The following is a 13,490-nucleotide window of genomic DNA, read 5'->3' on the forward strand; positions in this document are numbered from 1 at the left end:
AGTTATTTGCATCCTCCTTCCACATGAGTTTGCATTCCTCCTTCCCTCTGGGAGGGCAGAGAAACTCTATGATGTTCTTGAAGCATTTCATAGATTCTCACCATCACCAAAAAGTATTGGGACAATACTGGGATAGAAGCTTTCCTGGCATCCTTAGTGCAGAGACGTCTGCACTACATGTAACAGGGGGGCACTAGAAGATAAAGGCAGGGTGTGAAATTCATATAAATGCTAATCAGAAAGTCAGAAAAATGGTGTTGGGGTGAAGAAGGAGCAGTGTGTAGGGGGCACGGGAAATGTGCTCACGTGAGGTAGGAGTATATTCAAGAGGTGATGGGAAGGACCTCTTGTAGCTGTGTATTGTGCTAGCAGAGGGGAGTTGATTGCCGACTAGGGAGTTAGGTAGAAATAACTGTGGTTTCATGCATTTCACTTCAGATGTCTATGTTTCCCAATTGTATGTGTACATGAATTTATTGTTTTGTTTAGTAACATTAGTGCCTACCACATGCTAGGCACTGCCAAAAATAAAGGTAAGAAATGGTCCCCATGATTAAAAAACAGGCTTTCTTTCCTGAATCCTTAGGTGTAGGTCTTCTATTTTAGTTTCTGAATACTGTAACTTCATTTATTTATTTATTTATTTATTTGGTACCAGGAATCGAACTCACGACTGCGCACTTGCAAAGCAGGTGCTGATGCCACTGAGCTAAATCCCTCGCCCTATAACTTCATTTTTAAATGCTTATGCTCCTAAAATTCAGCTTTTCATGGTGTCTGACTCTACCTCAAGGCCACAGCTCTGCAAGGACAAGATTTATATTTTAGTTATCTTTGTGTTCATGGCACAGTTCTTATCTGAAGTACAGTTTCAGACTGTTGGACCTTTGTACAAAATGAAAGTCAATTAATACCTCAAATCCAGGTCAAATCAACCAACTTTTTTTTTTTTTAAATAACCTAGTATGTAGACTCAAGATATAGAATGGCCCTCTTCAACTATATTAATCCAAGGTCCTCATCAGTGTAGGGACATGAGAGAAACTTCTGTTGTCCATTAGAAAGGTGAGAGCTGCCCAGAGGAAATAGTTGTCTTATTGTCATCTTTGTTAATTTTTAGTGAATACCTTTTCTTAGTGATATTTAAGTGTCTTTTTGTAGTACTTTGAAGGCCTTCTCAGAGCCCGCTCTGTAAAATCAGTGGAAAAGAAAATTCTCTAGCAGTTTACACAGCATCACTCCCTGGTGAGTAGCAGGACAAGGACCAAAAACTCGGGATTGTCTCCTGACTTCTCAGCCCTCATAAGAAGGGGTCATCCTGTAAGACGGATGACTAAGTGTATCATAGAAGACTCATAGGGACTTATTTATCCTTTGATAGCCTATTGAAAAGCTTATTGGTGTCATCATTTCTAGAATGGCTTCCACATTGATGGCAGGGAATCCAAGGCATTAGAAAGGTTCTTATGGGTACTAAGACTGCCTGCCAAATCCACAAAGTTAAGGAAGAGGTCTCTCTTTTACTGAATCACAGAGGTGACCTTGGGCAGAAAATATAAGTAAAGCACTGTAGTCTACTGACCCGTGTACTTTAAAATGATAAGTTTTGTTATGTATATTTTAACATAATTTTAAAAATTGGAAAACATAGTCAATTATCTTTTATCAGTTGGTTAAGAAATAGTAAGCAAACTCTGAGGACACTTTGAAATATTTTAGACTTAGATTATAATGGAAGATTTGTTGTATTTCTCATTATTCATACCTGTGTTGTCCTAGACAGAATACTCATAGAAGTAGGAACAAATGATCATTTCTTCAACCATCTATCCTTCAGTCTTTTTATAGTAGATACTTCACACCAAGCACTGTGGCAGGTAAAGTATCTTTGCTCCCTAGGAACTTAACTACCAGTTAGTGCTAGTAACATTTTACTTCTGAAATCTTGTATACCACGGTCATTTTTTAGGGATGGTTAGTCTCTTCTTTGTGAATCTAAAATCCTTTGTTCATTTAGTACTGGGTTAGGAAGGCATTAGGGTATGAGGTCAAACAAAAGACAGCCTTGTCAAAGAACTTAATCTAGTAAGGGGAAAAACTAGTAAATTAGTGATAACAATACATTATTGTCACAATGGGGCAATAAAGGTTAAATAGTGGTACAAAGAAGAGCAGTGGCCCCATGCTGGAGGTAGGAGTGGTTAGAAAATTTATGCCTGCAGTATTAAAGGTACTGAAAATGTATTGATAGGCATGCGACTAACATTAGCAAACGCTGTCTTTCTTGTGCCTCTTTAACAGATGTCTCATATCATACTGTAGTTAATTCATTGTGGATTTGGCCTCTTTGTAAACTATGAGCTCTCTGAGATCAGGCATTGTGTTTTATTCCTATTGTGCCCTCCCTGCACATAGCACAGTTCCCTTCATATATTAATATTCTATGAATGCAGAAAAGAGGCAAACAGATTACAGGGAATGGTGAGACTAAGTTGAGTGATAGACACTGAAATATGAACATCTGTAATAATCATCTGTGAGGCTAGAAACAGCCTCCTATGAGAAAGCAGCAGATATCTTGGCATTCACTGTAGTAGAAAATATTTTAATGCTCAGAGCTTTTTGCAAGATGTTCCAGTAATGAAAGCATACAAATTCCTAATGACTGGTAATATCGAAATCGGATCACAAGTGTTTTAGTGGGTTTTAAAACAATTCATTGCTGTTCTAAGGTACCTCCAGGCAGAAGAGAATCACACCCCGTGGTTTGAGACAGTGGAGGCAAAATAGCTTTTGTCTGAGTACAAACCATTGGCCTTTAGCGTACAGATTTTCATGCATATCATCAAAGAATGGTTCCAACTTCAAACTGAAGGAGAGTCTGTGTGATGCTGATTCCTGGTAGAGACTAATGGTCACTCATTAGTGTCTTTAGCTAAACTGGCCCAAGGGAGGGTAACACTAACTGACTCATCCTTTTTGGATATATATGAATAGTTAAGTTAATGTACAAAGGCAACAAGGTGAGTCCTCAACTGGGACTAGAAGTCCTTATGGTGATTCTCAGCTTTGTGGGTAACTGGTTAGGAGGTAGTTTCCATTAAACTTTGCTGACTCCGTCAGTAGTTACAAAGATTAAAATATTGTCAGTAAATAGTTGAACATCTCTTCTTTATTAGGAACTATATTAGGTGAGTAGGGACCCCTCCCTCCTATTCTCACTGTGAGACTTTGAATCAAGTGGGAAAGACAGCTATATAAACAAATCATTACCAATGGATCATTCAAATGTGTGAGGTGCCATGAGGGAGAATGACATGATGTGTTGCAAAGAAGAGTGTGAGCTTGGAGGTGGGAAAGCCAGCCAGCTCTGAAGGTTCTGAAAGGCCTCCCATGAAGAAATGGTGGTGTTTCTAAACTGGTAAATGTCACATGTGAAATCCGTATAGTTAAAAGGGAAGTTACTGTTGCTGATCTTATTTCTCAAGGCCCTGGGTAACTTTCTCTATACCCAAAAGTCTCTCTGAAGTACAGTTTTCTTTCAGTTATGGGCAGAGGAAGTGAAGAAGGAAATGTGAGCAGTATTTTGCCTTTTTGGTTATTAAAGCCATTAGTTACTATGTTTTAGAATTAGCAAATGACTAATCATGCAGCCTGCTGAAAGCTGCATGATTACCTCCTACCATTTAAAGAAATAACTGAAGTTCAGAGAGATCAAATTATATGCCCAAAGTCACGGAGCTCAAGAGTGTTGGAAGGACATTATTTTTTGTCTGTCATAGCAGTGTTCCTGTTTTCATTAACAAAGATAATACCTTGTTATGTTTGTTAAAATTTTGAACTGAAATGTTGGATTTTTGTTCCTCTTTGATTGTTGACTAAAATACCAATGGCCACAGACTGACAGTTTGCTCTGTTTGACTTTTGTAATACAGTCTTACAGTTAAGAGCCACAGTACTGGGGATTGCAATACCTGGCTCAATTGTCTGCAAGATAGTGAGCAAGTTAATTAATCTCTCTGTGCTTTTCTTCCTATGAGAAATGGGTATTGTTAATAGTACCTACCTTATAACATTATCATGAGGAGTGAGTTACAGCATATAAAGTATTTAGAGTTTGAGACATAATAAATGCACAATAAGTTTTATTTACTTTAAGAACTTGGGGCCAGGGATATAACTCTGTGGCACAGCGCCTGCATGGCAAATGCAAGGTTGTGAGTTCAATTCTGAGTACCAAAAAAGGGGAAACTCTTAAATAGCAAAAGTTGGGGGGGGGATCCCCTAAAAAAAATATGCCTGGCTTCCTAATCAGGTGATACATTGTAAGTGCTTTATTTGAGACAGAAAATAACTGTAAAATTGGATGAAAGTGGTTCCATGTAAAAGCTAAAGCAAGACAATGCTCTTTTATTTTCTGCTTTTCCAACCTGATCCTTCTCTGATGCCTTTGCAGCTCCAGATCTGGGACACTGCAGGTCAAGAGAGATTTCGGTCCATTACCCAGAGTTATTACCGAAGCGCCAATGCCTTGATCCTTACCTATGACATTACCTGTGAGGAATCCTTCCGTTGCCTTCCTGAGTGGTTGCGGGAGATAGAACAATATGCTAGCAACAAGGTCATCACTGTATTAGTAGGTATGTAAGGATGAATGAGGAAGGGAATTGATTTGTGGGCATCAGAAAATTTATAATTACATAATGCCTTAGTACTTTCCAAGAATCTGTTCTCCAACGATAAAAGTCATATGGTCAACATTTAGTTCTTTTGTAATTGAAGAGAATATGAAAAGGTTCTATTTCATGGTGATGGTTTAGATAAGTGAAGTAGAAAACATTGCTGATTGATTTTTCTGTAAACATAGGCACAAAGGGAGATGTTGCATGTTCATGAAAGTTTTATGTTGCCATATATTTTAAAAAACCTTAGTTATATGAAAACTGTTAGTCTGAAGGTAAAATGTATCTTTTAAGTTCATAAGGAACTGTTTACTGAAGCAATTGATTATTAAAGAAATAGCTTATTAAAAAACAGACTTTGGTTACCTTTTTCTCCTTCTTACATTTATGCTGATTTTAGAAATTCTATTTTTCAGAAGGAGTCTACTCAGGGAAATATAGCAGTTTATCTCATAAGAGGATATAACCTCTGTTTATTGTGAAGATAAATAGATTTTCTATGGCTATAAATACATCCATTAAAAGTACAATTGCAAGAAAACAAACCAGATCATTAAAAGCCTCTCTTAAAAAAGTCTGATGGGAAAGTGTTGAAAAACTATGTTATTAATTTTCTTCCTCCTAGGAAAGAATTTTGCCATGTAATCTAACAAGACCTGAATTTTGGAAGTATGAGAACCTCAGAAATATTGTTAAGCTACAAATTATGACTAACACTAAGTGAAGCGAACATTTTAAAATCAGCATTATAACTTGTATTTATGTGGCAGAAGTCATACTAAGGCTGGGGATATAGCTCAGTGGCATAAGCGCCTGCCTGGCAGCACAAGGTCACGAGTTTGATTCCCCATACCAAAAAAAAAAGGAGTCATACTAAGAACTTTATATGTCATGGCCCCTGGATTACAGGTGCGAAATCCAAGGCTCAGAGATGTGAAATTCTTTGTCCCAGGTTATATAGTATGTAAGATCAACTCCTCATGTTTTCTACTTGTCCAGTTGAAACATACTACTTTATAACAAATTACTAGACTTTTCCTTCTGATTGGGTTAAGTATCTGCCTTTATGAACTAGTGCTCCATGTCTAAACTGGAAAACCCTGTGTACAGTGGTGAAGCTTTAACATAAAGCATTTGGGAGTCTTCAGCTCTGGCCTTAGACTTTTGTTACATTTCATAGAAAGCCTTGAGAACTTGGGTCAAAGCATGACTTTTGGAATTTTACCTAAGAAAGATAAAATTTTCTTACATAAAATTTTATCTAAGAAGTGAAGATTTGAGGTGAGGTAATTAATTCATTATAAAGGATGAATTGACTATATAAAAAACTTATAGTATAGAAAATTTCAAACATAGAGAAAACAGAACAGCAAATCCCCATGTACACATGTCTGTCTGTCTGTCTTTGGCAGTAGGGAGGACTGAACCTCTTACATGCTGTGCAAGTCTCCTACCATCGAACTACGTCCTCAGTCCTCATGTACCGATCTCTCAGCTTCAACAATTAACTAACTCATGGCCAGTCTCATTGTTTATCTGTTCTCCATCTATTCTGTTCATCTTCCCCACCCACACTATATTGAATAAAGATATGTGTATCTCTAAAATGTAAACTTTTTTTTTCTTTTTTCTTTTTTTTGTCTTTTTCCTTTTTATTGATACCGGGGATCGAACTCACGACTGCCTGCTTACAAGGCAGGTGCTTATGCCGCTGAGCTAAATCTCCAGTCCCCAAAAAAATGTAAACTTTTTTTAAAAAAAGAAAATCTAACCACAATGCCATGTTCACAGTTCCTGAGCAGCTTCAAAAATTCAGTGATTAGATTTCCTGTTTGGGTCATAATATTTTAAAGTTTCAAAACAAGGTCCAAGTAAAGTTCATATGTAGTACGTCATAATTATTCCTGTTAATTCTCCTTTCATCTAAATGTATATTCCCCTCCATTTTTTTCTTTCTTGGAAATTGTTAAAGCATTTCTTTGCCTCGTAGAATTTACAAGTCTAAATTCTGGTGTTATTTCACATGTCCTCTTATCACCTGTTATTTCTTATAGATTTTAGGTAAATCTAGAGGGGTTTCTGTTTTTAGCAAAACTATTCCACATATGGTATTTCAGGTACAAGTTGTAGCACAAGTAAGAATGCTAATTTTTTATTACTTTTCAGGGTGATGAGTTGATCCACTATGATCCTAAAGTAATTATAGAAATTTGTTTATATTTTAATATAACATGAACTTATGAACCTAAATGTCAGTGTATCCTGTTACCTAGCAATTGTTACTATTGGTGCTCCAGTTCCAACTTTGAAAGTAGAAGCTTCTTCATATGGGCTCCTGAGTCCTTTTGACATGATCTCTTGAACAGTTGATAATTTTCTTGCTTTCTGGAATGACAAGTATTCCATATATATCTTGTGCATTTCTTGCCCTATACCTGGAATCAGCCATTTATTCAAGAAGTGCTATTTATTTTTAATGAGAAGTTTAGAGGGGACAGTTCTGACTTGTTTTCAGGTTTTTCAGAGGAAAGAGCTAGTATGTATATGTGTATATGTATATGATAAAATTATAGATAGCATCCACAAGAGGGTTGATTCATTAGGTTCTATTAAGTATCCTGACTCACAAGACTACCGTGGCCATATTTGGGATCACATTCACTTAAAAGGAAGCAGGACAGCAAACCTGGCATTAGTAGGTCAGAATGAAGCAGGCCTCTTCACTAGAAGTAATACTCATGGTACTCCCAGCACCCTCTCTTCCTGAGCAATTCAGGTGTCAGGAAACAAGGTTCATGTCAGGTAAGTACAGGATCTGCCCTGGACAAGAAACCTCAATACTTTCAGGAGCCATCACATCTTGTAACAGCTCCATAAGTGAAACGTGCAAGGTCTCTTTAAGTGAAGAATTTGTACACTCAGGGAAGCCCTGAATTGTGCATTCCATTAGGCATTTATAATTCATATGTAAAACTCCCAGGCCAGAGTAATTTATCAGTAGGTCATTTAAGCATTGTTGCCAGATAACACAGTTGACAAATCACCTTTATCAAGTATCCTGGAGAGTAGATAGTAAACTTTTAAAAGATAAAATATGCCATGAATTATTCATGCTGATACTTCCATTTATAATTCAGGACTGTGGAAATTTTACTTCATTAACCATATATCTGTATTTCTTTTTTCTTGTGTCAAAAATCCTAGACCCCAGAACACCACCATAATTATACATTTGCTGTATCTCATATCTGTACATACATAACAATGACATAAAATTATACCAACACATCACCACCAAAATGATGAAACAACTCATGGCATTTTCCTTTTTTTATCCTTAATGTGTATATTTAAGGATACATGACAAATTACTGCATTTAAATTTACATGAAATACTGTGTACACTACATGATAAACATAATTCATTTCACTTTAAATTTTCACGGATTGCCTTTTTTATTTTTGTACTGGGGATCGAACTCATGACCTTGCTGCTAGGCAGGCAGTTGTGCCACTGAGCTAAGTCCTCTGGCCCCAGGGATTGCTTTTTAATGTTTAATTTTTTATGAATTGTATAACTTTTATTGTAAATTACATAGAATTATACAAGTGTCTGAAGTAAAATCTGTAGAACAATATATATTGAGAGGTTCTGATTTCTATTTTTATCCCCTCAACCCTGACCCTTTTGTGGGTAATTACTATCTTTTAATTAAGATTTTGATATATCTTTTCCTTTTTGCTATTTTAAAGAGATTACGACAAAACAGGATATAATAAAGCAGATCAGAACAGAACAGTGTAAGCAACACAGTATTTCACCACAAGACAACCTGTAATTAACAGTAACTATCATAATGTCTGTTTCTTTGAAATAGTTGAGCATAACTTCATATACACTAGTATCAAACATAACAAAATAGTATAAAATCATTAAAGAGAATGAAAGTAGTACAAGGCATTCAGAACCAAATAACAGAAAATGAACAATAGCTACTATATTATCTCATTTTCCATAGAAAATTTATTTATACTATCGCACATAATATAATCCAATAAGATACAACATGATAGAACCAATGGAAAGAGAAGAGCAAAAGTATGGTAGGACTTCAGAGTAAGATGATATTAAATCAACACTGGCTATCACAATGTCTTGTTTTCTTCAAAATAGCTGTTCATACCATCACAGATAATAAAATCAAACAAAACAGGATAAATGCATTTCAAATAATGAATGCAATCATTATAAGGCTTCAAAGCAATGTAATGGGGAATCATGATTACCATAAACTCTTATGCACTCTTACCATTTCTTACACTAGGTAGACTATACAGTATTTATACATGTGAGTGATTTATTTTGCTTACGAGAATGGTCTCAAGTTGTGCCCATTTATTTATAAATATCTCAGTGTGATCATTCTTTATAGCTGAGTAGTACTCCATTGCATAAAAGTACCACAACTTTTTTATCCATTCTTCAGTTGATGGATACTTAGGTTGTTTCCAAGATCTGGCTATTACAAATTGTGCTGCTTTAAACATGGGTGCACATATATCACTGTGGTATGATGTTTTTAGTTCTGGGAATATGCCTAGAAGTGGAATAGTTGGGTCAAATGGGACTTCCAATCTCAGCTTTTTGAGGAATCTCCAGACTGATCTCCACAGTGGTTGCACCACTCTACACTCCCACCTACAATGTGGGAGAGTTCCTTTTACTCCACAGCCTCTCCAGCATTTGTTGTTGGTAGCTTTCTTGATCCTGGCCATTCTTTCTGAGTGAGATGGAATCTCACTGTTGTTTTAATTTGTAGTTCTCAAAATTTTTTCATGTATTTATTTGCCATTTGTATTTCTTCATCTGAGAACTGTGTATTCATCTCAGATGCCCATTTTTGGATTGGGTCTTTGAATTTTGGGGGTCTGATTTTTTAAATTCTTTATATGTTTTAGACAGAAGTCCTATGTCTGAGGGAAAGTTCATTAAGATTTTTTCCCAGTTTGTGGGATTTTTTTTTTTTTTTTTTTACTATGCTGGAGATTTCTTTTGACGTGCAGAAACTTTTTAATAAGACATGATCCCAGCTATTGATTCTGGGAAGTAGTTTCCGTGCGGTTTTGTTCCTGTTCATGAATTGTCTACCTACCCCCATGTCTTCAAAATTTTTACCTAATTTGTCTTCCAAAAGATTTAGTGTTTCTGTTTTAATATTCAGATCTTTTTTTTTTTTTGTAAGGCTAGTCAAGTGAAGCAGTGGGAGCGGAGAAGGAACAAAGAAATCTGTAACTGGTTGTGATCAATTAGTTGTAAACACCACTGCACTCGGACCAGCCTAATATTCAGATCTTTGATCGATTTAGATTTTAGTTTAGTATATGGTGATAGGCATGGGTCTAGTTTTAGTTTTTGTTTTCTAGCACCGTTTATTAAAGACATTGTTTGTCATTCTTCCAGTGAACATGTTTGGCCCCTTTATCATAGATAAAGTGGTTGAGTGTGTTGGTAGTTGTGGTTGTATCTTGTAATCTATTCCATTGATTTTCAGATCTGTTTTTATTCCAGTACCATGTTGATTTGATTACAGTAGCTTTGTAGTATAACTTCAAGTCAGGGATGGTGATGCTTCCTGCTTTGTCTTTGCTGCTTAGAATTGCCTTTGCTATTCTAGGTCTCTTCTGGTTCCAGAAGAATTTTAGGAGTGATTTCTCTAGATTTTTGAGGTATGTTGATGGTGTTTTTATTGGGATTGCATTGAATCTGTATAACAGTTTTGGGAGAATGACCATTTTTACAATATTTATTCTTCCTATCCACGAACAAGGGATGTCTTTCCATTTTCTGAAATCTTCTTCAATTTCTTTGAGGATATTATAATTTTCCTTGTATAGATCTTTTACTTCTTTTATGAGATTAATTCCTAAGTATTTCATTTTTTTGGATGCTAGTGCGAAGGGTGTGGCTTCTCTTATTTCTCTCTGACTGATTTTGTTGTTAATGTATAGAAATGCTATTGATTTTTGAGTATTGATTTTGTATCCAACTACGTTGCTGAATTTATTTATTATATCTAGGAGTCTTTCAATGGAGTTTTGGGGTTCTTCTATGTAGAGTATCGTGTCATCTGCAAATAATGATAATTTAACTTCTTTTCCTCTCTTTACCCCTTTTATTTCTCTCTCTTGTCTAATTGCTCTGGCTAATATTTCCAATACTATGTTGAATAGGAGCAGTGTTAAGGGACATCCTTGTCTTGTGCCTGATTTTAAGATAAAGGCCTTCAGTTTTTGGCCATATAATACGATGCTGGCTGTTGGTTTGTCACAGATGGCCTTTATCATATTGATGTAACAACCATTTATTTCAGTTTTCTGTAAGGTTCTTATCATGAATGAGTGTTGGACCTTATCAAAAGCTTTTTCTGTGTCTATAGAAATGATCATGGGATTCTTACTTTTGGCTTTATTCATATAGTGGATTACATTTATTGATTTACGTATGTTGAACCATATGTAAATGGTTGAATCCCACTTGGTCATGGTGTATAATCTTCTTGATGATTTGCTGCATCCTGTTGGCCAATATTTTATTGAGAATTTTCGCATCTGTGTTCATTAAGGAGATTAGCCTGTAGTTCTCTTTTTTAGGTGCGTCTTTCTCAGGTTTTAGTACTAGAGCAATATTTGCTTCCAGGAATGACTTAGGAAGGATTAATTCCTTTTCGATTTCATTGAAGAGTTTGAGGCTTCTTGACATTAAGTCCTCTTTGTATTTCTTGTAGAATTCCGCAGTGAATATGTCTGGGCCTGGGCTCTTCTTTGTAGGTAAGGACTTAATTACATTTTCAATTTATTAATAGAAATTGGGTTATTCATCAGTTTTACATCCTCTTGACCCAGCTTTGGTACTTCATATGTTTTTAGGAACCTGTCCATTTCTTCTGTGTTATTGAACCTATGAGAGTAGAGGTTTTAAAATAGGTGTTGATGATATTCTGTATTTTCACAGAGTCTGTAGTGATTTCTCCTTTTTCATTCCTTATTGCATGAATTTGAGCTTTTTCTTCCCTTTTTAAAATAAGTTTGGCCTGGGGCTTGTCAATTTTATTTATTCTTTCCAAGAACCAACTCTTTGATTCATTGATTCTTTGCATTGTTTTTTTCTTTGTCTCTATTGCATTAATTTCTGCTCTGATTTGTATAATTTCCTCCCTTCTTTTTGCTTTGGGCTTGACTTGCTCTTCTTTTTCTAGATGTTTGAGGTGTAACATCAGGTTGTTTATTTGTAAATCAGGTTGTTTTCTTGCTGTGGGAACTCAGTGCAATAAATTTTTCTCTGAGGACTGCTTTTATTGCATCCCACAGATTCTGGTAAGTTGCATTTGTATTTTTGTTTTCTTGTAGGTATTGTTTAATTTCTTTAATTTCCCCTGTGACCCACTGACTGCTCAAGTGTATTCAGTTTCCATGTGTTTGTGGGGTTTTTGCTATTCCTTTTATCATTAACTTCTAGTTTCATGGCACTATGATCTGATAACATGCATAATTTGAATTCTTTTCATTAATGTAAATATGTTCTGTGGGCTAGTATCTCTATTTTAGAGAATGTGCTATGTGCTGCTGATAAGAATGTATATTCTGATGTTGTTGGATGGAACACTCTTTTTATGTATATCAAGTCCATTTATTCACAGGTGTGATTCAGTTCTGTTATTTCTTTTCTGATTTTCTATCTGGTTGATCTGTCCCTTGGTGTCAATGGTGTGTTAAGGTCTCCTGTTATAATTGTGTTATTGCTAATTTGATTTTTCATTTCTATTAAAACTTGCTTTGTATAACTGGGTGCTCTAGAATTTGGTGCATATATATTTAAGATAGTTATCTCTTCCTCTTGAAAATTTCCCCTAACCAGTATGTAGTGACCTTCTTTATCTCTTCGGATCATTCTGGGTTTGAAGTTCATGTTGTCTGCAAACAGAATTGCTACCCCAGCTTTTTTTTTGCAGTTCCTGTTGCATGAAACATTGTTTTCCATTCTTTGACTTTCAGTCTGTGAGTTTCCTTTTGGGTTAGATGGGTTTCTTATAGACAGCATATGGTTGGATGTTGTTTCTTGATCCATTTTTCCAGTGTGTTTCTTTTAATTGGTTAACTGAGACCATTTACATTAATGGTTATAACTATTATATATTGGTTTACATGTTATCTTTCTGCTGTTGCATCTTTATCTTTCCATTGTGTTTGTCTGCCTTTCTTATTGGTTTTTTCTTGTGTGTATCTAGACTTTCAGTATTCTTTGTATTTGCTTGGTCATCATGAAGTTCTTCAGCTGTTCTTTGTCATGGAAGTATCTTATTTCTTCATTCATTTTGAAGGACAGTTTTTCAGGGTACATCAGTCTAGGTTGAAAATTATTTTCCCTTAGGATCTGAAATACTTCACTCCATGCTCTTCTTGACTTCATTGTTTGTTTTGAGCAGTCTGCTCTGATTCTGATAGGTTTTCCTTTGTAGGCGATCTGTCTAACAGCTTTTAAGATACTATTCTTATGTTGGATTTCTGGGCTGGTGATTACTATATGTCTGGGTGTAGTTTTAGTTTGGTTATGGCTATTTGGAGTTCTACATGCTTCACTAATCCTAATGTCAGTTTCCATTCTCATGTTTGGGAATTTTTCAGCTATTAGTTCTGTAAATAGCCTCTTGATATCATTTGTGTTTTCCCCATCTTTTTCATTTATCCCTATTAATCTTATGTTGTTTTTCTTTGCATCATTTTTGCAGCTGTTGAATTATTTCCTGATTC

The 13,490-nt window shown here is 35.6% G+C and overlaps 1 protein-coding gene across 3 annotated transcripts in view; it reads left to right on the forward strand.

Moving 5' to 3' along the window:
* Rab30 (RAB30, member RAS oncogene family) overlaps window positions 1–13,490 on the forward strand; it is a 91,039-nt gene that overhangs the window by 66,898 nt on the left and 10,651 nt on the right. For all 3 annotated transcript variants that reach the window (XM_003468522.5, XM_063256378.1, XM_013151170.3), the window contains exon 4: window positions 4,457–4,640. In XM_003468522.5, the coding sequence (XP_003468570.1) occupies window positions 4,457–4,640 (184 nt within the window). The remainder of the gene's footprint in view (window positions 1–4,456; window positions 4,641–13,490) is intronic.

The sequence above is a fragment of the Cavia porcellus genome, unplaced genomic scaffold, assembly GCF_034190915.1.
Source record: "Cavia porcellus strain 051 isolate PalLab524CR breed Dunkin Hartley unplaced genomic scaffold, mCavPor4.1 scaffold_9, whole genome shotgun sequence".
Classification (NCBI taxonomy): Eukaryota; Metazoa; Chordata; class Mammalia; order Rodentia; family Caviidae; genus Cavia; species Cavia porcellus.